The sequence below is a fragment of the Lactuca sativa genome, chromosome 9, assembly GCF_002870075.4.
Source record: "Lactuca sativa cultivar Salinas chromosome 9, Lsat_Salinas_v11, whole genome shotgun sequence".
Lineage (NCBI taxonomy): Eukaryota > Viridiplantae > Streptophyta > Magnoliopsida > Asterales > Asteraceae > Lactuca > Lactuca sativa.
In genome coordinates this window covers 75,744,327-75,769,821 of record NC_056631.2, presented here as the reverse complement: position 1 = coordinate 75,769,821, position 25,495 = coordinate 75,744,327, and the positions used below count along the sequence as shown (strand labels likewise).

At 37.6% G+C, this 25,495-nt stretch overlaps 2 protein-coding genes and 1 pseudogene across 2 annotated transcripts; 1 reads left to right on the top strand and 2 right to left on the bottom strand.

Moving 5' to 3' along the window:
* Positions 1-2,203: 2,203 nt before the first annotated feature.
* Positions 2,204-4,566, bottom strand: LOC111918051 (uncharacterized). The gene is made up of 6 exons (XM_023913714.3): positions 4,346-4,566; positions 3,233-4,189; positions 3,090-3,148; positions 2,890-3,018; positions 2,682-2,817; positions 2,204-2,608 (listed from the first exon to the last, which is right to left on the bottom strand). The coding sequence occupies exons 2-6, from the start codon at positions 3,935-3,937 to the stop codon at positions 2,294-2,296; spliced, it is 1,344 nt and encodes a 447-aa protein (XP_023769482.1). The 5' UTR covers positions 3,938-4,189; positions 4,346-4,566; the 3' UTR covers positions 2,204-2,293.
* Positions 4,567-22,062: 17,496 nt separating this feature from the next.
* LOC128129014 (acetyl-coenzyme A carboxylase carboxyl transferase subunit beta, chloroplastic-like) lies at positions 22,063-24,091 on the bottom strand. Its single transcript, XM_052767729.1, has one exon. The coding sequence runs from the start codon at positions 23,482-23,484 to the stop codon at positions 22,063-22,065; it is 1,422 nt and encodes a 473-aa protein (XP_052623689.1). The 5' UTR covers positions 23,485-24,091.
* A 295-nt stretch (positions 24,092-24,386) lies between these two features.
* LOC122198243 (DNA-directed RNA polymerase subunit beta-like) overlaps positions 24,387-25,495 on the top strand; it is a 3,780-nt pseudogene continuing 2,671 nt past the window's right edge.

The following is a 25,495-nucleotide window of genomic DNA, read 5'->3' as shown; positions in this document are numbered from 1 at the left end:
TATAATTAATGATATTTTACTGTTTTGCAGTTTTGACCAAATTTGGCCACAAAAACGTCTCCAAACACGAAAATCCATTTACAAACTACGTGTTTTATTGAATAAAAAGTAATAACAAAAGAAAAGCATTAATATCACTTTACTAACGATTTCATGACAAAGTTTTCCATTCAATTGTGAATTTGTAATTCTCTTACTTTCACAGAAATGGCTTGTCCAATTTTCAATTACTCAAAAGCTACATTCATAGAAATGGCATGTCCAACTTTACTTTATTGTTTGCTTCAATATGGCCAATTATTTATTTTCACATGTTATTCTTTATTTAATTGTATCTTAAAATAGAGTTCCATTGAATATCAAACTTATAATCTAAGGTGGAAGTATACTTCTCATAATACTAGTGGTCAAATATGTAATTTTAATATGATTTAAGTAAAGACATCCGAATGAATTCTACGATAGAGAATGAACATTCATTTTCATTGATAGACTTAAATAAAAATTTCACTAACAAACTTAAATAAAAAGTACATTAATTAACTTAAAAAGAAAATTACATTTTGTTTTTATATCTTTCTCGAGTTTTCCTCTTTATTGTTAATATCGTTTTTCGGTTCTCATCCGGTATACCATCATTGATCGGCATCTTCAAAATTTTCATATCACTTAGTAGTACTTGTGCGCTTTCCATTTCCATTTCAAGCTCTAGTTTTTCTTTTAACAATTGAAGATGTTGATCAAACTTTTCCATAAGAAAGTTTAAATTGTTTTTTTTGGATACGATTGTTATCTGAAGATGATGCATCTTCCGAGGAGTATTGCGGGCTGTTGGGTACAAATTGTTCACGCAAATGCGGTGCATTATCCGGATGACATTCAGACTTCCGATTGACATCTGATCTTTCAACTTCTTGATCGAAAACAGTGGCTACCGCTTGAAGGAATATACTGAAAAATATCTCATCATCGTCTGAGTCTGAATCTGAAGACGAAGATAAAGAAAAATCCATTTTGCAAGTGGTTTGTAGAATGCTTATGATAATGAAAATGTGAAATGTTTGTATGAGAAACGTATACAATATCTAGCATTTATAATGTTAATTAAAAAAAATAAAATGAAAATCATTTAAGAGACAACGGTCCATTTTTAAGTCGTTTGAGAAGCCACGCCAACTATCCACCACGCCAAGGGGGGCGGTGTTCACGCGTGGTGGACATGCCACGTCATCACGTATATACTCGATAGGCAATAAACCTTTTGAAGCTGATAGTGTTGATTTGGGGGAAAATGGACAACGGAGAGAGAAGCGGCGTGAAGAAGAAGACAGTGTCCGCATGCGATGTGGAAGCTCTCAAGAAGTGTTTAGAAGAACACAAAGGCGATTACATCAAATGTCAATCTCAAATCGAAGCTTTCAAGTCCTCTTGTTCTATCAAGAAACCTTCAGATTCGCCTTCTGCAGATTGATCATATTAATTGATTATCAGTCTCTTCTTTGATTCCATGTAACAGAACTGATTACGCGAGTGTTGTTTAAGTAAAATTTCTTCGGAATTTTGACAATTGATGCAAAATTTTGTGATTAAATCAGTTAATCTAGATCAATGATATCAATTCAATATCCTATTTTTGTACTTTCCTTTGTTCCCTGATTTTCTAGGGTTTTGATTTATTGCTGTATATACTGTTAGCTTTCGTTATCTATGATTATCTAGTAATCAGCAATTCAATCGTTAGTTTTAAACAATCAATTTACTTGTGAAAACATTCTTCATCAATTGTAGCATTTCTTTCTTTTGTTCTTCAATAGGATGGGGTTTCTTTCACATGGAATATCAAAACATCTTTTACCATAATTTACACACTTCATTTCATTGCTTCCCCTTTTTATGAATCTTTTCGTGTTGCTGGGCTTAATTTTTGTGATTCTGCACAAAGCCCTTTCTAATCATGTAATTTTTATACGAAATATGCAATGAGGTTTTATTTTAGAACCAAAAGATGTAACATTTTGTATAATCTCTGTCAGTTGCATAATGTGTTAAAGAGATTTGTGAACAGGTTTTTGGTGCTTTGAGGACAATAAGGTAATTTTGGTGCTTTGATTATTAATAATTCGATGTGCAAATTGTTGTTTGTATTTAGTTGCTTCATTTGCTTTTAAATTGTTCATGATACTAATTAAATGTGCTCTTGGAATGATATAAGGAATAATGTTACACTCATTATAATATCACCCAAAAAATAACATTACCTTATTTTTACATTTACACAAAACACAAGATTGAATCAAACAATAGAAGAATGTGGTCTTTTAAACACCATGTGACCCGATTCATCTTTCTCAAACAAACTCTCAATCAACTCATCCCAACTTCCCCCCACCATAACTCTCCTAGACGACTCCCCACCTGAAACCTCCCCATCACTCGAATCTTGAAAAGTCCCATATTGAGATGGTAAAACCGCATGAGGCACAGCCAATTTCACAGCCCTCTGCAATGCAGCTGCATACTCTTCACCATGCTCTTTAGCCAATGTCTGTTGTCTCTCCATTTTTTGTTTCACAGGTATCTCCATGATCGGATCCTCCTCCAACATCAACTATCAAACAACAAAAATCATAAACATAAACATTTTCCAAATACCTAAACTACCCTTCTTTAAAAAAACTCACCTCCAAAGCCCTTTTCGCTTCCCTTTCTATCCAAATAATCGCATGATCAGAAGTAGCATTGCAAGAAAGAACTATGTGCTCAAATCTTCCATCCACAGGGACACCTGTCCTTACAACAGGTGGAAACCTACCACATCTGTAACCCTAATCAGTTAATCACCACAAAAAAAAAATGTTTAATAGATTTAATAATTGGATATTTAGATACCTGAAAGGTTTTCTTTCAACAATGTGATAAAGGCGACCAGGTGCATAAAGTCTCCTTGGATCTTTGATCTTTCTTTCTTCAGATGTGAATGTGTCTTTTACACATCTTAAGCACAACAAACATGGCAAACTGTTGAAAAACAGATATTAAAATCGTTATTTGAAATTTCTTTTATCCCTAAAAACAAAAAATCTTATTACCAGAAAACAGATTTGAAAATATCTTCCAAAGGTGTAGCTGTTCGAGGCAAGAAATCATCCTGCTTAATCAAACAAACAAACAATCATAATTTGGTCAACCAAAGTCAACTCAAACTTTCAAGTAAAACTATTCAAAATCAAACCTGAAGCACAACGGAATTGATAATATCTGCATATCTAACAGCCAAATTCAATGACATGCATCTCGCAGGTGCAATGGAGTAACAACGCACCCTCTTCCGGTCAATATCTCCCAACTTATGGCGGTTTTGCACCACCACCATCGTCAGCAACGCCGCCACACCTGAACCCAATGAATGACCTGTAAAAGTCAAACTGTAATTCGGATACTCTTCTAATAACTTCTTCAAAGTCTCGTATTCTGCATCTAATACAACTCCAGCTGCTTTCAACAATCCGTTATGAACATACCCTCCATCGAATTTTCTCTGACCTAATTTATTATCCAACAAGACGACATAATCTTTCTGGTTTGCCAAATTAAGACCCCTAATTGCAAGAACTATGTCAGCATGATCGTGATCGAGGTATAGCAAGTATGGTGGAGCACGTCTATGGGTGTCATCGTAAGTTCTTTTCAGAATTAACCAATCAGGGTTGATCCCGTATCCACCTGGAGGTTCAAAAAGAGGGCATCTTAGGTCGTCTTCATAGACTGCAAGTATGTATCTGCAAAGCCTTGGGACAGGTTCGAATTCTTCAGCTGTGGCTATACCCCATGTTTCACTATCGTGCCCTGCTGTGTGGAGGCATCGCTTCCATGCCCATCGAGCACATCCGATACAGTAAACGCATTCGAGTAGAGGGAGACCACATAGGATCGACATTGTAATCGGTGTCGATCGGTGTCAAGAAAGATTGATAAACATTAGTCGATGGAGATTATTGGAAATTGATGTATAACGAGTTGTTGAAACTATGGGGCATATGATCGAACAGGTGAAAGGCAAAAGGTCAACTGGGTAGTGGGTGCCGGAAACTTCAATTCTTGTTTTGAAACTTGGTATCTGTTACGTCAAACGCTGTTTTGAAGAGTAAGATTTTCTGGATAATATGGACACTCGATTGTTCTTCGAAACCTAGATTCAATATCAAAACGAAGTAGCTGCGTTAGTACGATTGAGTGTGTGATTTCTTTGCTGAATTCAACGAATATAGATAATAGATGCGAATCCTGATACAGTACAAACGGGATCGAACTAAAAGAGAATTCAAAAAGGGGAATTAGGAATTACTTTGGAAGTCAAAGCAGGAGCTTCGAGTAACTGCTGCTGAAGAGCGTGTGTGTCGAAAATTGATATGGGGAGAGAAACCATAATGTCGTCTGATGGAGATTTTGTTATAAACAAATCGTTGTGAACTGTCTACAACTGTTCTATCGGCTGTAGCCAATTCGGGTTATAATTCCCTTCATATGATGTTTTAACATGGTACCAAATCCCCCATTTTGTGGTGGCGAACTTTTTGCACTTGATCCTTTTTTTCGATTTGACGATGATTCAATTATTAATTACTGTTTACCTGTCGTTTTGCTTTCTTGATAGATCAGTAACATACTTCTGACATCGGTCATATGTAACAGGTTTTAGATGACGTCCTATTTAAGGCCAAATGGTATACCTATATCGACGAGGTTCGTGGTCGAGCTGGCCACGAACAACGGGCGTGCACACCACCCCGTTGTTTCGTGGTGGCTCGTTTTCGTGGTCACTCGTGTTCGGGACAACGGACTCGCACGGCCAATCCAATTGCAGCTCAGGATTTGAACGTTACACTAGCCGTTGAACGGCTAGTTTCTTAAAAAAAAAAATTAAACAATTTATTTACCTATAAATACAATATTTTTACTCTTTATTTTTTACACCATTTTTCTCTATCTCTATAGACAATCTACATACTAAATATTCACAACCAAAAACCATGGATTTCAACCAAAATACTTCTCCAAATTACAGAAATCGCAAACCCGATAACGCTTTTGCGTTAGATACAACACCTCGTCAATTCTCGACTATGGAGTCACCTCAAGGCGGTTTTCTCAATCTACTTCAAACCGGTTCCCCTATCCAACAAACATCATTTTTCCAACAACAATATCAATATTTTCCGTCTTTCCAACAACAACAAATTTCACAACAATTTCAACAATTTCAACAACTCCAACAACAATGGTCACAACAACAACAACCTCCAATTTCACAACCACCAAGCTCAGAACCACCACTTTCGCCGGATTTTGTTGCGGGAACGCAACCTTCACCGCCACCACCTCAACCAAAAAAGAAAGAGTAAATTACACGAATGGTCCCTATGGTTTAGGGTAATTTGTATGTTTGGTCCCTAACTTATTTTTTTAACTCAGAAGGTCTCTATTGTCTGTTTTGTTACTCGTTAGGTCCCTGTCTTACCTAAAAAAACTATTTTGCCCTTGGTTTTTTAGTTTATATAAATAAGCACACCCTAACCCTATCTCTTTCACGCTACCTTACATACCCCACAGTTTTTTTCTATTTAAATACTAGACTTTTTAGGTAAAACATGGACCAAACACGTAACAAAAACAAACAATTGGGACCAAGCGCGTAAAAAAATAAACAATAGGGACTTCCCGAGTTAAAAAAAAAATAAGTTAAGGACCAAACGTGCAAATTACCTTAAACCATAGAGACCATTCATGTAATTTACTCAAAAAGAAAAAAGGGAAAAAAACCAGCCTGACCCACTACCGCCCAAGAAAGGGTTCCATGGGCAAAAGAAGAAGAAGAAAAGTTAGCAGAGGCATGGTTGGCGGCTTCCGAAGATCCAATTGTAGGAGATAGTTAGCCTTACGGAAATTTTTGGGAGAAAGTTCAAGTCATTTTCTACGAGTTAATGGAAGGCGAAAGTCGAACCGCCGATCAAATTACGTTGAAATGGCGAGATATTCGACTAAAATGCACCGAGTTTGGAGGAATCTACAACAACCTCCTAAACATACGCAAAAGCGGCTCGAACGATTTTGATGTTTTCAAGGCGGCCATGTACCAATTTGAAAAACAAAGCCAACACGCAAAGTTTTTCCGTATATGAAACCGTGGCTAAAATTGAAAGACGCCCAAAATGGAAAGAGCAAACAGAAGGTACTTCGCAATCTTCCGGTTCAAAGCGTTTGAGAAACCCCGATGCAACTTCTCAACAATCCGACGGCCGAACACACATTGACATCAACGACAATCCGCTAGATCTTGAAAACGACCAACCTCTTCGTCGGCCTGTTGGAAGAAGTAAAGCAAAAAAAGCGGCGTCAACATCTTCGAATTCTAGTGTTATGGATATGGTTGACGATAAATTTGATCGATATGTGCAACTTCAAGAAAACGAAGGCCGAGGTGATGACTCGGATGGAACAAAAAATGATCGAAGCATAATGATCATTTCAAGAGGCACAAACGACGCTCCAAACAAAAACCGATATGAAAATCTTGAAAATGAAAGCGGACGACCTCGAGGGCGAAGACTTGGAACTTTTCCAAGCGATGAAAGAATCGGTTCGAGCCCGACGTAGGCGTATGGGGTAGTTTATTTTATTTATGGTTGAAATTTTTAGTTTTTTTTTTATTTTAAGTAATGTAATTTTTATTTTTATTGTTAGTTTTTTTTCAATCAATGTAGTTTTTATTTAATGTAATTTGGTATTTTAATTTAATGGAAAAACTAGTGTTAAAAAAATGATTTTAATGTATTTTTGAATTAAATTTAAATAAAAAAATGAGGTGGAGTGGTGTGTTAGTGGTAGGTATCTCATGTTAGTGGTAGGAGAATGTGGTGCTGATGTGACACCCACCACATATGTGGTATGTGGTGGGTATAACGGATGGTCTAACAACTAGGTTAATCACTAGCCTTTTTGTATTTGATTTGTGTAGTTATTTGAAATTGCAAATGTAACGTCCCAAAAACACCAGTACAATTTTCATTTTCAAACTAACAAAACCATACAATTATCTATTCAAAGGTCTACAAATGTTTAAACGTATTCCAAATATCACAGTAAATAAAAACATATAGTGCGGAAATAAACTCCATGGGATGCAATGCGTTCATATTGGACTCTTCCCTTTGAAATTGGAAGTACCTGAAATGTTTAAATCACAAAACCATAAGAACAAAGTTTAGTGAGTTCCCTAAAATACCACATATACATAACATCGGGTCCCACCCCCATGACGGGTCCCGTCCACATTAGGGGTCCCACGCAGCATACAAACGGTCACCGCTCAATATACATGCAAGAGTCACAAAACAGCTAGCATCATATACAGTATAGTGAGAAGTCTCACCTCTCTCGCGAAGTCGAACAAACCATTGCTCAACGCCACGAAACGATGCTACAACCCACCTACATAATCACACAAGTTCACACCTTAGTCTACACTCTAGAACTAACATTTTGACCAATAGTCAACCAAGTCAAAAAGTCAACGGTCAAAGTCAAAGTCAACTCTAGATGGTCGCCATGTCGTGGCCATCCCTAGCTACGTCGTGGCAGCTAATTGACAAAACAGTCGAGCAACCCCCAGTTGCCATGTCATGGTGAGCAGACTGCCACGTCGTGGAAATTAGGCTCTCGCAGCCTAATGGATTAAGCTCTCAATCCATTAAGCCACTACATTTAAACTTTCCAGAAAGCTTCCTAAGGTCCATTTTTAGTCATGCATGTCCAATGGAGGTCTACACTCAAACTAGGTTAAAAATGGAAAAATTACACTAAGATCCCATGCATGGAGCTCATTACAACAACAAACTGATGGAAAACGTAGGTTACAAAATTTTTATGCACTAAGTGGAATGTTAGATAAGGTGTCTAAGTCCATAACTATTTCTGGTATGTACTTGACCCGGTTGGCATGGTCCATTTGGGTTGCATGACATCATAACACTTGGATAGACAAAATGAGAAAAGGACAATTATGGGTTATTAATATATTATAAGTTCTAATATATTAATAATATTATTTAATTATTATTTGATGACACGCCCCTAAGAGCGGGCCCGAAACAGGCGAGCCTCGACAAGGCGCCTCCGACGGGGAGCTGAATCAGCGACCCCGGACTCCCGCGAGGCGGCCACACAGAAGGCTCGCCCTCGCTAGAATATTGTCTTTTAGCCACAACTTGGAGACAACGGCTCCGGGCGACAAAGTATCCAGACATAGCAGAATCGCCCGGACCAATCACCGGGTTGAGCACGAATATGGAGAAGAGCTCCCCAATAAGAGCGACGGATCCTGTCGGGACTGTAGTACCGGTCCGTAGTATGGACCGAGGAAGATCTCCACTATAAAAGGACCTCACCTTGGTCCCGGTAAGGCAAGCCATTCCATTCCTAAATCTCTCATTCTCACTATAACCCTCAGCATACTAACTTGACCGTCGGAGCGTCTTCCGGGACCCCCTCCCGGAAAACGGCTGACGAGTTTCTTCTTGTGTGACCTCTCAGGCATAAAGAACGTCGAATCTCTTTCACAGCAAGTGGTTCGGAGCCAGGTCACATCATTTGGCGCCATCCGTTTGTGTGACAACAGATATGCAAACCCTTCACCCTTTGTCCCCTTGTGCAACCAACCATGGTGGAAAATGCAACAGGAGAACCATCGGAACCGCCACATAGTCCGATACACCAAACAGGACCGCTGGAGGCAGCTGACACACCGACCGTCTCCCTTCCCGGAGAACAACCACCATTCCTCGAAGCACCATCGTCTGCAGGGGACCCGTCGCCAAACCTTGAAACCATACCAGCTCCCGGCGGCCCACCGCCACAAATTGTAACGGCTACGCCACGAGATCCACTCTTAACTCCTATCACCACAATCACACATGCTACCTTACCCCAAAACCAACCGATATTCACCACGTCATTTCCACTCTTCAACACCGTCACTCCTCATGGCACCCAAATAACGCCCATCACACCCTCCGCAAATAACCAATACGCACACGGGACCATGTTTAATGCGAGTGCTGCAGCACAACCACGAAACCACTAGTTACTAACATCAGCCGCCACACCAACGATGCCATCTTCTTTTTACCAACAAACACCTATAACCCAACAACCAATAACCATGGCCCAACATCAAACGCCTATACTCCAGAAACCAATACCCATGGCTCAACAACAAACGCCCTTAATCCAGCAACAAATCCCTTTGACATACAATCTCCCAAACCTGAACCAACCGCTTAACCAGTATGCCTTACCGATGCCAGATCTGAGCGCTTACAACAACATGCTCGTACAACCTTTCCTGGCAATGCAACAACCAGGATACCATTTCAACCAGAAAAATCCCAACCCAAGATTGCTCGTCACGAAGTGTTCTGTTGTCGTTCGTCAAAGAACTCTTGGAGTATGAAATCCCCAACATTGCTAAACTACCCCATCTTAAGACGTATGACGGAACTACTGACCCACATAGCCATATCGACACATACGAGTGGACCATGACGTCTCTCAAGTTGGATGAGAGATTCTGGTGTACGTACTTCCCTACTACCTTGGATGGTAACGCAAGAACATGGTTCAAACCGCTACGACTGGGTAGCATTAACAACTTCAGCTAGTTGAAATACATGTTCCTAACGAACTTTATGCAACTTCGAAAATACAAGGGCGATTGACACTCAATCATTGGGTGTAAACAAAGGGAAGGAGAGTCAGTCAAGGACTATTTCACCAGATTCACCAAGGCTGCGTTAGATGTCACAGGCCATGATGAAGGACTGATTGCGGGCGCATTTACTTGGGGACTGTTGCTGGGATCGTTATCCCAAAAACTCATGGGTAAACAACCCAAAACAAGGGTCAAACTAATAGAACGAGTGGAGCGCTACCTATGCCAAGAGGAGGGTGAAGCGTCAAAACAGGCGTACCTCAATGCCATGACAACCTCCGCTGGTAGGCGTAACAACTACACCACAATCCCCCTCGACTCCCCCCCCCCCCGGGGGGGGGGGGGGGGGAACAGGTTCATGAGTCGAGACAGGCGACCACCAAGCCATTTTCGACCGTTCTCTAGGGATGACATGCGGGGTAGAAGGACCGAAGTATACACGGTCGATAAGAAGCCAACATCAAAAGGCACTAAAACACGGTACTGCGAATACCACAAGAGTCAAACACACGACACAGACAATTGTGCGGTGCTAAAAAGGGAAATCGAAGAAAAGCAGCCGAAAGGCAATGTGATAGAAATCGCCAAAAGTCTACGAGCCAAGTTCGACGCAGACAACCCAAAGGACGCTCCCAAGAAAATGGAACAAAAACCAGAGATTGTAACAATTCGCCACAAAAGGGGGAGGGCAGAGCGTACGGAGGACATGTGAGGCATCACAGAGGCAATGTAGGGGCTGACATTCTCCATGCGCGACCCACGCCCAACTGGGTGGAACGGGAATGACCCCCTGGTTATTCAGGGATCAATCAAGAATGCAGTCCTCCACCGGGTATACATCGACACCGGAAGCTCAACAAACATCATCTATGAGCACTACTTCAGACTATTGCCAAAGCGCGTGGAAGGAAGGCTTGAGGGCCAGCCACCGGCCAACTCACGAGATTTACATGGCACAACCTATGGCCGCTAGGTATGATCCACTTACCATTCACACTAGTTAGTCAGGACAAAACTAGATGACAGACTACCCTAATCGACTTCGTAGTCATACGATACCCTTCGGAACACAACATCATATTGGGGCACCCAACCCTATTTAAATTCGGAGCAGTCTCATCGACGGTCCACAAAATAGTCAAATTCAACACAAGCCAAGGACCGGGCATAGTTCTGGCCACACCACGAAGGAACTAAAATGTTACGAAATCATGCAACCGAAAGATATCTTAGCAGAAACCAAAAGGCCAAAACCAGATCTGTCAGACGGGGGAGAAGTGATCAACAAAGAGTACCCATACTAGCGGGTGACCGTGGGAATGGCTCTTCCCTCAAAAACAAGAGAAGCATTGGTTTTGCTTCTACAAAGGTACAAACACATATTTGCATGGACCCCCTCTGACATGGTGGGGGTCGATCAAGGAATTATAGAACACAAGTTGATGATAAAGTCGGGAACCAAGGAGACAAAGCAAACGAAGGGGGTCTAGGGAGGGGATCAAAATAAGGCAATTAACATGGAGGTAGCAAAGCTAACCAGCGCAGGAATTCTCAGAGAAGCAAATTTCCCCTCATGGATCGCCAACCCAGTAATGGTGAGGAAGAGCGATGGTAGCTGGCGCATGTGCATCGACTACTCTGACCTGAACAAAGCATGTCCCAAAGATTGTTACCCGCTACCAAAAATAGACCAAAAGGTAGAGTCTTTGCAAGGGTTCCAATGGAAATGCTTCTTGGACGCATACAAAGGATAACACCAGATACTGATGAATACAAACGATGAAGAGAAAACGGATTTCTACACGCATCATGGCACTTTCTGTTATACAAAAATGATGTTTGGACTGAAGAATGCAGGTGCAACCTACCAGCGGCTTGTGGACTCCCTATTCACCAACCAAATTGAGTGGAACATCGAAGTCTATGTCAATGATATGGTCATAAAAAGCCCGGACGAGAAAATGTTGTTACGAGATGTAGAATAAACGTTACAGACCCTGGAGAAGGCTAGGATGAAATTAAATCCCACCAAGTGAACCTTCGAAGTCGAAGAAGGCCAATTTTTGGGATACTATGTAATGAAGGAAGGAATCCAACCAAGCCCAATCAAGGTAAATGAGCTAGAGGAAACACCTTCACCTTACACGTTGATGGATGCACAATCCCTGAATGGAAAGCTGATCGCACTCAGTCGGTTCATCTCCAAGTCGGCAGAGAAAGCCATGCCACTGTTCAACACGCTGAAAGGGTGCATAGAGAAAAACAACTTTAATTGGACAACAGAAGCCGAGTCGGCACTGCGAGAGATAAAGAAAGCACTCCACGCACTCCCCACCCTGGCTAGCCCGATACCCGGAGAAGTATTGCAAGTATACTTGTCCATGTCAAAAGATGCGATTTCGCCAGTGCTGACGGTCGACAGGCAGGGACGCCAACTACCGATTTATTTTGTGAGTCGGGCACTACAAGGACCGGAGATGAACTACTCGGTCATTGATATGTGCATATCTAACTATATATTTAGTATAGATTTTCATCATTTATTAGCTAATTATTTACATATTATGGACAAAAGGTACTTAATAGTGTTCAAATTGTATTTTCAATCCAAAAGGAAAGCTCGGAAGCAAAAGGAAGCAGGAGATACGATTGAAAGCTTGGGAACTGAAGAAATAAGAAAATTGCTAAAATCCAGAAGCTACTCGGTGAGTAGGGACGTCTACTCGATGAGTACCCATGAAGATTCGCGAAGCTACACGTGGAGTCCTTTCCGTATACGGATTCCTCAAGGGGGCTCGCCGAGTCGGTTATCTACTCGACGAGTAGCCCCTGTTCTGAGATATCTATAAATAGAAGCCACAAATCCGAATTGACTCTCTCTGACTTTTGGAAAACTTATTTGGCGACTAAGGAGACTACTGGAGATTAGAAGAACGTGAGAAGAACCCTAATCCTCAAATCTAAGAAGAATAAGGCAACTTAGGTTTAATTTTCCACTTTACCTTTGAATAGAACTATGTCTAGCATGTTTGAATTCGTTTTTAGGTTTTTATCAACTATAATCATGAACTAATTTCGTTAGTTTATGTTTAGGGCATACAAGTTTTCTCCTATGGATTGATTTACTATTTTGATTAATTGTTAATTGGTGAATTTTGTTAAATAGGCTTGTTAAAGACTCATATGCATTAACCATAACTATTTTTTGTTAATTGCTAAGTAATTAAGTTGCATGAACATCTCTTAATTGTTTATCTCATATAATTATTGTGAACACATTGCTATATGCCTAGGAATAATGAATATGAAACTAGGATTAATTAGAGAATGGGTAAATTAATGTGTGAGCTTGAGTGATACACCATCATCAAGAGGTTAATTGAATAACCAATTTAATTAGCCAATTACAAGTCTTATTTAACCTGAATAATTAAAACAGGGAATTTATTAGTTTAAACACTTGATCACTGCTTAAATTAATCTATTTTCTAAGGATTGGTAATAACGAATGTGAATCTAATCACCTTACTCGGTAGCCAAATAACAATTAATCCATTATATTACCATAAAAATTAATCATAGCAGTAAATGAGTTGAACCTAAATAGAAACCCTTTTAATCATCGAATTTAGTTGATATTTACGTGCTTTCAGTTGTTAGTTAATTAGTGAAGTTTTAGTTAAGTTTCTAGTCTTTCAAAACTAGAGAAAACCCCTCTATTTTACTAATTGTTTTAGATAATTCTAGTAATTAGACTAATTTCTGTTCCCTGAGTTCAATACCCTACTTGCTAATTTATATTATTAATTGACAAGTCCACTACCTTTTGTGTGTCAAATTCATAAATAAAAAAGTAGGTTAAAACTAGTTAGTTTAACACACATCAGTCATCGAAAAACTGGCACTCGCCTTAGTCTACGCAGCATAGAGACTTCGTCGGTACTTCTAGGCTCACCAAATAGAGGTATTGACAAATTGACCGATCAAACAAATTCTCCTGAAGCCCGAGACGTCAGGACGACTTGCAAAATGGGCCATAGAGCTAGGAGAGCACGACATCACTTACCACCCTAGAACAAACATTAAAGGGCAGGCTCTATGAGATTTCCTGCTCGAAGTCCTAGGAGAACTCCAACAGGAAGCAACCAAGGCAGACAATGGAGTGTGGTCGAGGAAAGATGACAACCAACGGTGTACTCTTCACACTTATGGGGCCTCTAGCAAAGAAGGATCATGTGCGGGGTTGATCCTAACTAGCCCAACGAGAGAAGAACTCACATACGCCTTGCGTTTCGATTTTCACACATCCAACAACAAGGCGGAGTATGAAGCCCTCTTGGCCGATCTCATATTAGCGGTAACAATGGGGGCGGAGAGAGTCATAGCTCTGACCGACTCACGTTTGGCTGCCAACCAGGTGACAGGGGAATTCGAAACAAAAGATAAGCGAATGGAAAAATATGTCAAAACAGTACAACAAATTACGAGTACCCTAAAAGCTTTGAGATAAAACAAATCTCAAGAGGGAGTAATAAGAGAGCGGATGCCCTCAGTAAACTAGTGTCAACATGCTTTGGACATCTCTCAAAAAAGGTGTTGGTAGAAGTACTAAAAGAAAGGAGCATCGATGAGCGACATGTCAATTCCTTATTGTTGGGTTTTGAGCATTCTAACACTCCTAAGTGTACATGCAACCCTAAATACCTTGGATCTATGTTTTCTCTATTATACATACAAATATGAACTTTCCAAGGTATTCATCCTAACTAACATAATAACATTGATTCATATGAATATATCAAGTTAGAATTACATACCTCTTTGATGTATAATGTATTCATGAAGCTTGAGTGCCTAGTGCCCCAGGTGTGACACCTCAAATGGTTCACACAACACCAAATACACCTGGAATAACTTGAGAGAACATACACACTTCATGAAATTGGCTAGCCCTTCATTCTCACACATAGTCTCCAATTTTGTCAACAATAAGATGCTTATATAGTTAGTGACAATTAGGGTAAACCCTAATTGTCATGGCTTTCCATTTCCTTGGATCCATGGGTTCAAATACACCATGGAGCCATCCATGGAGCATCTTATGGGTTTTAGCCCAATTTGACAATCCATGAAGCATTAGCCCACTATACAAGTATGGATGATTTACACAATCAGCCCATATATTTAATTAGTCTTATTTTGATCACTTAATTAATCCTAGATTAATTATTGATTAATACTAATTAAATAATCTTATTAATATATTAGAACTTATACTATATTAACAAACCTTAAGTGTTATTTCTCTCATTATAGTCTATCCAAATGCATGATGCCATGCAACCCAAATGGACCATGCCGAGTCGGGTCAAGTCTTACCAATTATAGTTATGGACTTAGACATTAATCCAACAGTCTCCCACTTGGATAAGTATAAAACTATTATTGCAAGTATGACTTCAAGAACCGACTGGCAATCGTAGCTCTCAAAAGCTTCTGTCGAACTCTGACCTTGCCGATGATCTCTGACCTTTGTCAATGACACCGACTGGCAATCGTAGCTCTCAAAAGCTTCTGTCGAACTCTGACCTTGCCGATGATCTCTGACCTTTGTCAATGACTTGTCCATTAGATAAGAGATCATATATTCCTCCATTCTAGATATCATATAGACTGAGACATGGACTATAATCATTCTCTTTATCCATTTGTTGTTTCCCGATTTCCGATTTATGATGACTGACTAATTGAACAAATCAAATAAGTCCATGCCCGACCGAGCACTTACATTTGTCATCACCAAATCATTGATGGGCCCACATATATCGCTTTTATCCCGAAGGTAAAAGGAATGGATAAACTTCGACTCATATGGCTTGTTTTACTACTTGTTGAATCATACACAAAGTCATGTTTTATAACATCGAGTTACTAATGCATTTTCGTGCAATCAATGTATAACCAACTCATAGTAACAACTCATATCTCTAGGTTTGAAGAATATAAGATATTATTGTCTCATGATCACTCGTGATAAAATCCATGATTGTGTAAATCATCTATTCTTATATAGTGGGCTAATGATCCATGGTTTATTGGATTGGGCTAAAACCCATAGGGTGCTCCATGGATGCTCCATGGAGGTTAAAACCCATGGATCATGGAGGAAATGAAAAGCCATGTCAATCAGGGTTTACATGGTGTAACCCTACTTGTGACACACTACATAAATACCCCATATGCTAGCAAAATCGACACTAAGACTAGAACAAGGAGTGCTAGCAGGTTTTGAGTGATAGTGTACTTCTCTTAAAGTTATTCCAAGAGTTGTGGTGTTGTGTGAAACATTTGAGGCATCACATTTGGGGTGCTAGGCTCACAAAGTTCTTAAGGAATCCAAGCAATAAGAAAGGTATGTTCTTCTACTAGCTTTTATGTTTCAAGTTCCCCATGTCATGCCAGTTAGGTTAAGAACCTTGGAAAAATCAAATTTGCATGTATCTTAGTAAAACATAGATCCAAGGTTTCTAGGGTTGCATGTACACCATAGGAGTGTTAGAATGCTCAAAACCCTTCACCGGTATTAGAGCCTAGGCTTGTTTTCTTGATACTTGATGCAAATTGTTGAAGGAAATCGAAAATTCTACATTATGCTGAGTGAACTCACTGAGTCCATGCATATATTCATCATACTCGTCGAGTAGGTTTGTGTACTCGACGAGTGGGAGGCCCAGAGTGCAGTTTTTCAAGTTTTGTTGCTGGAAATGGACTAGAATCATTACCCTAAACTGTTTTGGACTTATAAAACCTGTTTTTTATGTGGTAATGATTATGCTAATCTATTTACAATGGTTATTATAAAAATTTCAAGTTTTAGATGTGTTTATATGATTCTTAAAATTGTTGATATGAATGTTCATACACTTATGAGTGTGGTGGATCATAGGAATTTTTTGCAAATTGTTTGTTTGTTTAATTCGTGATCTAAATGTTTTTAATGGAGTCCATAATTTGTCCTCAAGCTATGGATTACCAAAAGTTTTTCTTTTAAAGTCCATCAAAGAACACATAGGTTACATAAAATGAAGAGTCTTCATTTTAATAAACCATTAACTCTTAAGTTATGAAGTTAAACAGTTTGGAATAGTTACAAAACTTGCCCTCAAGTTTTGGAACATGTAAAGTTACTTTATAAAACTTTAGTTCCAACCCCTAAAATTTTAAAAGTTAAACTTCAAACTTATACTTTATAATATTATAAGTTAATACACACACACACACACACACACACACACATATATATATATATATATATATATATATATATATATATATATATATATATATAAGATCAAGTCGTTTTACCATTAGTAGGCTTCATTCACGAAGTCGGTCTATAAGGAGGTATAAGGTTGTTGCCTATAAAATGACAACTTAATGGTTGTCCACTCTCACCCACCGCTTCCTTGACTGGTGGAGGGTCGTTAGCCGAGCGGGTAGGACAATGAATTTAATTCTCATTAAAAATATAATGATTATTATAAAGTAACTAAATGTTTTTATAAATTCCCAATCTTAATTACTTTAGGAAAATGTGAATTTGGTGCTAACCCATGAAATTACACTTTGCACCTTGCTTAAGTCGTTAGTGGAGTGTGTGTGGTTAACCAACACACTAACTTGGATTTAATAAGGTTGGCAAAGGGTGGCTTAAGGTTTATCATAGATCAGTGGAGCGCGTGTGGTTAACCAACACATCGATTATGTGATAAACATTAAGAGTTCCATGTAAATTTGCATGGTTATTCACACCTTGTTTTTGTGATCCTCGGCATCCCAATCACAAAACTTGAAGGACACAATCCAGATTGAAACATGCCATTGAAAATTTCAATGAATCTCAAAAGAATCTAGGAGTTTCAAAACCAATTAAAACCTAATAATACATTTCGTTTTCATGGTGGAAATTGGTGAATCGTCATTCACCTACCTTCAAATATTTTATAGCTTGGATTACGACATCCCTATTTTAAGTTATAAAATATTGTGTTGGGTCATAGCCTTAATATTTCATTTAGGTGTCTTATTAAGGACTATATATATATATATATATATATATATATATATATATATATATATAACCTAAAGTTGTCTTTCTAACTGAAATATCAAGGCTAGGATCCAACTAAATAATTCACCACTTAGAAAAGGGATGTCGTAATCTAACTGTAAATTATATAAATGTAGGTAAATGACAATTTACCAATTTCACCACAAGAAAACGAAATTTGAACGAATTAGGTTTTTAATGAAATTTCTAGATCTTTTGAGATTAATTAAAACTCTTCGATGACATGTTTAATCTCGATTATGCTATTTCATTTTTAACAGGGATATTGAGGATCACAAACAAGATGAAAATAACCATGTAAATTAGCATGGTACTCTCGATGTCATTTATCATCTCATTTTAATGTGCTAGTTAACCACACACACTCCATTAATCAATGATAATTTTCGAGACAACCATTGCTACTCTTTATTATTCCCTATTAGCGTGTCGTTTAACCACATACACTCCACTAACGACTTATAAAGTGCAATGAACAATTTCATGGGTTATCATACAAATTCACATTTTTCCTAAAGTAACTAAGATTGAGAATTTAATAAAAAAATTTAGTTACTTTTTAGTCATATTATACTTATTAATGAGAATTAATTCGTCCCATCAAACCTATTCGGCTAACGACCCTCCACCAATTCAACTATCATTTTACAGGCAGTTTCCTTATACCCCCTTATAGCCCGGCTTCGTGAATGAGGTGTACTAGCAGTTCGACTAACTTAGTCTTATACATATAGTATTAATTAAACATTTAATTCTACATATAGTATAAGGTGTATTTTAAAACTTTTCAAAAATACTAGTTTATTCTTTAAAACTCGAAAATTAAACATTTAATTTAAATTTAAAATTAAACCAAATATTATTTAACAGTAATTATTAAAACACTTAAAAAATCAACCATATTAATCAACAGATTATTAATCAAGTCAAATACTTATTTCCTAACTTATAGACTTTATTTTTATCATGATATATTCAAAAAAATTGGATTTGGCAAGTAAATATAGTAGATAATTATCACACATAAGCAGATTGGGCGGATAAGTATCAAAAATTCGTATCTGATTGAGCTCACGTCGTGAGTAGCGATTTTTCGAAAAAATAAGTTTCTTTTGTTTGATCAATTCACCAATGTGCAAATACATGAAAGATAACCATAATGCTTTGATACTACTAATGGAAAACGTAGGTTACAAAATTTCTATGCACTAAGTGGAAAACATTTAAACAATTAAATGATTAAGACACATGTAACCTATTGAGAATCTATGTCTTTCACATATAGGCAACATACTATGAACTATCATCCTACAAAACTTTTCTTATGAAATCGAATTCAATAGAATAAGAAAATTACCTTGAAGATTGTTATTGCAAACAACCTTAAACCCATCTTCAAATCTTTTAGTAGTTAGCACCACAAGCGTTGTGCCTCTGATGGTGCACACCTAAGACTAACAACTAAGGATTATGGAGAGGGATGAGGTGATTTTCGGCCAGATCTCTTCTAGGGTTAGGAGTAACGAAATTCATAGCCCTGGGGGCCTATTTATAGTGTAGTCATGAAATTCTAGATAAGCCCAAACCCAATATAATAATATTATATTGAACCGAGTAATTATCCAACTTCTTAATTATCCACTAAGGATAATTCTAGAAACCCTAAGGCTCCTTAAAACCGTCCATAGCCTCATGGAGGGTTCTAGAATGCCTCTTGCTCAACTATTGAACAATTGCACTCCAATCCCTGCACTTCTTAATTAATTCCTTTAATCACCAAATTAATTCCAATTAATTTCTTATTAAATATTAATTAGATATTACTATTTATAATTAATATATTATTTCCATAATACATTAACAAAATCATTTATTTCAATTTATTAATCAAACAATAAATCATCATCTTTCTCCAAAATAATCCTGTCCAATTACTAGGTTTGAGGGCAACCTAAAAGGACTGTGCTACTATCAATTCAAGTTTATACCAATTATGGTTATGGTTTTAGACACCTAATCCAACACAAACTTCAAATATGGAACATATGTTGTAACATCCGGGTTTTAAAGTACTTTCTAATTATTTCCTTTTATGTTTAGGGTTGTCACAACGTGGTAAAGGACCACCACGGCGTGACAAGTCAAGTTTAAAATGCACATTTCATTTAGCCGCACTTTGTGGCAGCATGTAGGCACGATGTGGCAACCGTCTGATGGCAAGAACCCTAATTTTTGGGGCTGCTCCATATTTAAAGGAATGAGGAGGTTAGGGTTAGGTCATCCTCAACCTCCATCAGTCTCCTGAAGCCTTAAAAAAACCCTAATCATTTCCCTCAATTGTTGACGCTCTTTTTGGTGCTCTTGGGAGCTTTTGAAGGAAGCAAGAGGACTTATTGAGCTAGGATCCAACAAACAAGTTTCCATTCTTTAACTTGGCACTCTTCTGGGCCTTTGTAAGTGTCCTTAACTCGACTTTTTATCATGTTAGGATGCTACATCTTGAGTTTTCTCCCATAATCCTCTTGTTCTATTTAGTTAGATTGGTGATATCTTATCAATTTTGCAACTTTATGAATCTTTAGGACATCTGGTGTAGTTCGTGGCTTAGATCTGAAGTTTGGTTGTTTTTTGAAGTCATGCATGAGATTTAGGTCATAAACTCTCATTTTGACGTAATATGGGCTCAAGACATGCATTGGACATACATGTCTATAAAGCACCAATTTTCATGTTGGTTTTAGTGTTAGAAACACTTACGGAAAAGATGAACTTCAGACTTAAAGTAATAAGTGCTTAATGGTTAAGTTCATGCCTTGTGGAACCTAGGGTTTGAGTTTGGACCTTATTGGGTGGTTATAATGGATAAAGTTATAAAATTTATCCCTCAAGATCATGTTTTGAGTTAGATCTGAGTTTTGAAGCTCGCGAGGTTGAAGAAAACAACTTAATCAATTAAGATGCTTGGAACCCAGTTCCCACGACGTGGCAGCAGGTCACCATGTCGTGGCGACTGGGGTCAAATTGTTTGTTTTGTCCTTTAGGGACCACGACGTGGCCAAGGATGACCATGATGTGGCGAGTAACGTTGACCGTTGAATTTGACTTTTGACTTGTGTTGACTTTTGGTCAAACCCCTAGTTTTGGAGGAGAAGTTAAAGACATACTTTATATGGTTGTATATGTGGTTGGTAGCATTTGTGTTCACAACCGTAGTAGCAGTTGCAGTTGACCATCGTTTGATATGTGAGTTCCTTCACTGTACTCGTGGGTCAAAGACACCAATGTCGGCCTACTGGATTATGTTTGCAGGATGATGTTTGTCGTTGTGACACTTACTATTATGCATGTATGTGCTCATTGTCTTTGTGACTCTTGCTGATATGATTATATGCTTAGCTGTAGGGGTGAAATAGTTGACCCGATACCGGTTAAAAGAGACCGAAGGGGGGTGAAATAGACCAAATACCAGTTGAAAGATACCGAAGGGGTGAAATAAACCCAATTATGTTTTGACTGTTATGTAGGTGTGATATTGGGTATTTTGAGGAAACTCACTAAGTTTTATGCTTACAACTTCATGTTTATGGTTTCAGGTAATTATAGTTCGAAATGGAAGGGTCCATCATGATTGCACCGCATCCACCAACATTCCGCATTTTATGACATGATTTGTTGTAATTATAATGACACTATATATTTGCCAAAATATGCATTAAAAATCAATAGATCAAGTTACAAGGAGTTCGCTGTGAATTGACTGCTTACAAATTTAGACATAATCTTCTTTTCCGGATCGTTGGGTATGGGATTTATCCGGCTCAGGGTGTTTTTCGATTGCCTATGTTCGTTCATATACTGATGAGTCTTTTCTTATTTCTAGTTATGTCGAGAATTGGTAGGGTCGTATTGCTTATATTAAAGTCAATAATTTTGCTTAGAGATTGACTTTGGATCAACTTCCCACTTAGTTCAATCTCTCAAAGAGGGGGCTTGATATTCCTTCTTTGTCTTGCTAGATTTGTAACTCCGTTGCGGAGACGGTTAGTCATGTTTTCTTTACTTGCTCGATTGCTCAAGATATTTTATCTCAGGTGCTACGTTTGTGGGAGTTACCTTCCATTACTCTCTCTTCTTACGAAGACTGACTAAATTGGTGTAGGAATCTTCATCTTCCTAAATGTGTGAATGATGTTTGTTCAATTACTCTTTTACCCGCAAAGGCAATGTAGGCATTGGGTTCGGCAATAATGATATCCCCCAACATACCAAAACTAGCTGTCACCCCACCGGTAGTAGGAGATGTAAGAATTGGTACATAGAATAACTTTTTATTTGATTGATAATCATATAAAGCAGAAGATATTTTAGCCATTTGCATCAAGCTCACACTTCCTTCTTGCATGTGTGCCCCTCCGGAAGCACACACTATAATAAGAGGTAGAAATTCTTTAGTAGCGTATTCAATCAAACGGGTAATTTTCTCCCCGACTACGGATCCCATACTACCTCCCATAAACTGAAAATCCATAACCCCAATTGCTACGGTAATACCGTTTAGTTGCCCTCTGCCTGTTTGAACAGCCTCGGTTAATCCTGTATTTCTTTGATAAGAATCGATACGATTTTTATAAGGCTCCTCCTCCGAATGAAATTCAATGGGATCCAGAGAGACCATGTCTTCATCCATAGGCTCCCAAGTGCCCGGATCGATCAAAAGTTCGATTCTATCTGAACTACTCATTTTCAAATGATATCCACATTGTTCACAAAGATGCATCTTTGATTTAAAAAATTTCTTATAATTTAATCCATAACAATTTTCGCATTGAACCCACAAATGCCGATATTGTTGAGTTACACCCATATGAGTAGAACTTTCTGGTATAGTTTGATCACTCGTTGTGATATCCTCGTTTTGACTACTATTTTCACTTTGACTAGAAATGGAACTAGAAATGTAATCGTTACTGGAATTCTCGTTACTGGAATTATTGTTACTGGAATTGTCATTACCACTTACAATGTAATTATCAATACAGATTTGGTACTGAAGATAACTGTCAATGCAACTATTAATGTGATTATTCCAAGTATACTGAGTATCATCCATGTAACGATCGTGGTCGGGATTCTTACTCTTAGATCCATTATTCAGATCACTAGAATTCCGATAAAAAGAACTTTCTAGTTCACTACAAAAAGGATGATCATTGGCAATCTCAAAAATATGATTTTCAATATCAGAATATATAGAATAACTGTGCCCATTACTATCTTTCACTAAAAAAGTATCATCATAGAAAAAATTCCGAATGTCCTTGACGCCAAAAAAAAGATCAACATTACTGTAATTGTTATGACCACCCCAACCCTGAATGTTTTTATCCGTATCATTTCTATTCGGATCTTTACTTTCACTGGCATTTTCAATAGGACCAAGACTGCCCATTGATTTACTTAGCCTACATCTGTGTTCGAACTCCTTCTTAAATAACATCGAATTGAACCACCATCTTTTCATAGAGTTTTCTTGCTCCATATTTGCATGAAAATACAATAGATGAATAGTCATTCGACGAAAAATCATTTAATTTATTTGAATATCTTATTTCCTATCAGAATAAGCATATCAATACAATCACTAGGATTATTAACTAATATAATAAGGAGTGTAAGTATTGAAAAAAGGATTTGTTCTCTCCTACGAACAATTTTTTCGTAAAATCTCGTCTAATAACTAATAATCAGTTAAGTTTCTATTACAATACGGAACAAAAAGGACAATATACAGGATGGGTGGAAAGAGTTGTGATACCTGTCTCGATCCAGGGAAAATACAGGATCTAAAATAATATCCCAATCCTAAGGATCCATAGGATTAATTGTGGATCCAACCAACACAAAAATAGAAAGATTTGAGTTGTTTAGTCTTCGAGTTTTTAGTTGAAATTTTCTATATCTATATAAGTATGTATCTATCTAAAATATATGCATGTTGGATTCGGCTCAATCCTTTTAGTAAAAGATTGGGCCGAGTTTAATTGAAATTCAATTAAGAGAACGAAAGTTATTGATCCAAAGTATCCATTGCCTGAAACTCAAATTTAATCTCCTTCCATACTTCACAAGCAGCAGCTAGTTCAGGACTCCATTTGGTAGCCTCACGGATAATTTCATTACCCTCAGTAGCAAGATCGCGTTTTCTGGGGGTTAATGGTAATCAAACTTTACCATTAAACTATACAATCTTTCAACTTTATTTCATTGGTTTTTCTCGTCTTTATCTCTCTCATTCAGAAAGAGTTTTGCATTGGATCCAAGATACGGTACCTCTGAATCAGCAGAGCAGGAGATGCAAAAAAATGATTTACCAAAGTCTGATTTGAGAATTTTATTGAGCCCTAAATCATATCAAAGCCATATCAAATTTTATATATATATATATATATATATATATATATATATATATATATATATATATATATAATACTGTCAACTGTCAATTGACGACAGGAGGGCAATAAAAAATAAAAGAAGAGAAAAGACATTAGGTATATCCGCCGGGTTCATCAATACAACATTCCTTTAGTTTTATGGTATTAAATATTCAAGTAGATTAGAATATCAATACCGTTTTACATTTTACATTATAATATAAGAAACTGACTCAGTTTTTATATTATAAAAAAGATCCCAAAGCATAGTAAGACTAAGCAGGAGAATTCTGTTTCTAGGACTGTTTTCTCAATTCCGTTCCATTTGCATCTCTTAAAAATGACAATTTAAATGAAATTGAAATTAAGTATAAATTTGAATTCCACCTATCTCATAGATTCCAGTCAAAGATTCATGGAATCGAAATTCCATCATTGCTATAGGATTTGATGGATAATGAGCCAGCCAAAATGGTATTTCTTTTTTTTTTTTGTTTTTGGAGAATTCGAGATGGATGAATATAAATAACTGACAATTTCAAAATAATCCGGGATAGACGCAATGTCCACAATACCTGGATTTAATCAGATACAATTTGAAGGATTTTGTAGGTTCATTGATCAGGGTTTGACAGAAGAACTTTCTAAGTTTCCAAAAATTGAAGATACAAATCAAGAAATTGACTTTGAATTATTTTTGGAAAGATATCAATTGGTAGAACCCTCGATAAAGGAAAGAGATGTTGTGTATGAATCACTCACATATTCTTCTGAATTATATGTATCTGCGAGACTAATTTGGAAAAACGATAGGCGTAGGTATATCCAAGAACAAACAATTTTGATAGGAAAGATCCCTCTAATGACTTCTCTGGGAGCTTTTATAGTAAATGGAACATATAGAATTGTGATCAATCAAATATTGCAAAGTCCCGGTATTTATTACCAGTCAGAATTGAACGATAATGGAATTTCCGTCTATACCGGCACCATAATATCAGATTGGGGAGGAAGATTAGAATTAGAGATTGATAGAAAAACAAGGATATGGGTTCGCGTGAGTAGGCAACAAAAACTATCTATTCTAGTTCTATTATCAGCTATGGGGTTGAATATAAGAGAAATTCTAGAGAATGTTTGCTATCCTGAACTATTTTTGTCTTT

What these genes read in the sequence shown, in the direction of transcription:
- LOC111918051 (XM_023913714.3), bottom strand. Translation starts at nt 3,937, where the DNA reads ATGTCGATCCTATGTGGTCTCCCTCTACTCGAATGCGTTTACTGTATC. An exon ending in ATTTTCAAATCTGTTTTCTG is followed by an intron (nt 3,019 to 3,089) that starts GTAATAAGATTT and finishes GTTTTTCAACAG; the next exon opens with TTTGCCATGTTTGTTGTGCT. An exon ending in AAGCGAAAAGGGCTTTGGAG is followed by an intron (nt 2,609 to 2,681) that starts GTGAGTTTTTTT and finishes GTTGTTTGATAG; the next exon opens with TTGATGTTGGAGGAGGATCC.
- LOC128129014 (XM_052767729.1), bottom strand. Translation starts at nt 23,484, where the DNA reads ATGATTTTTCGTCGAATGACTATTCATCTATTGTATTTTCATGCAAAT.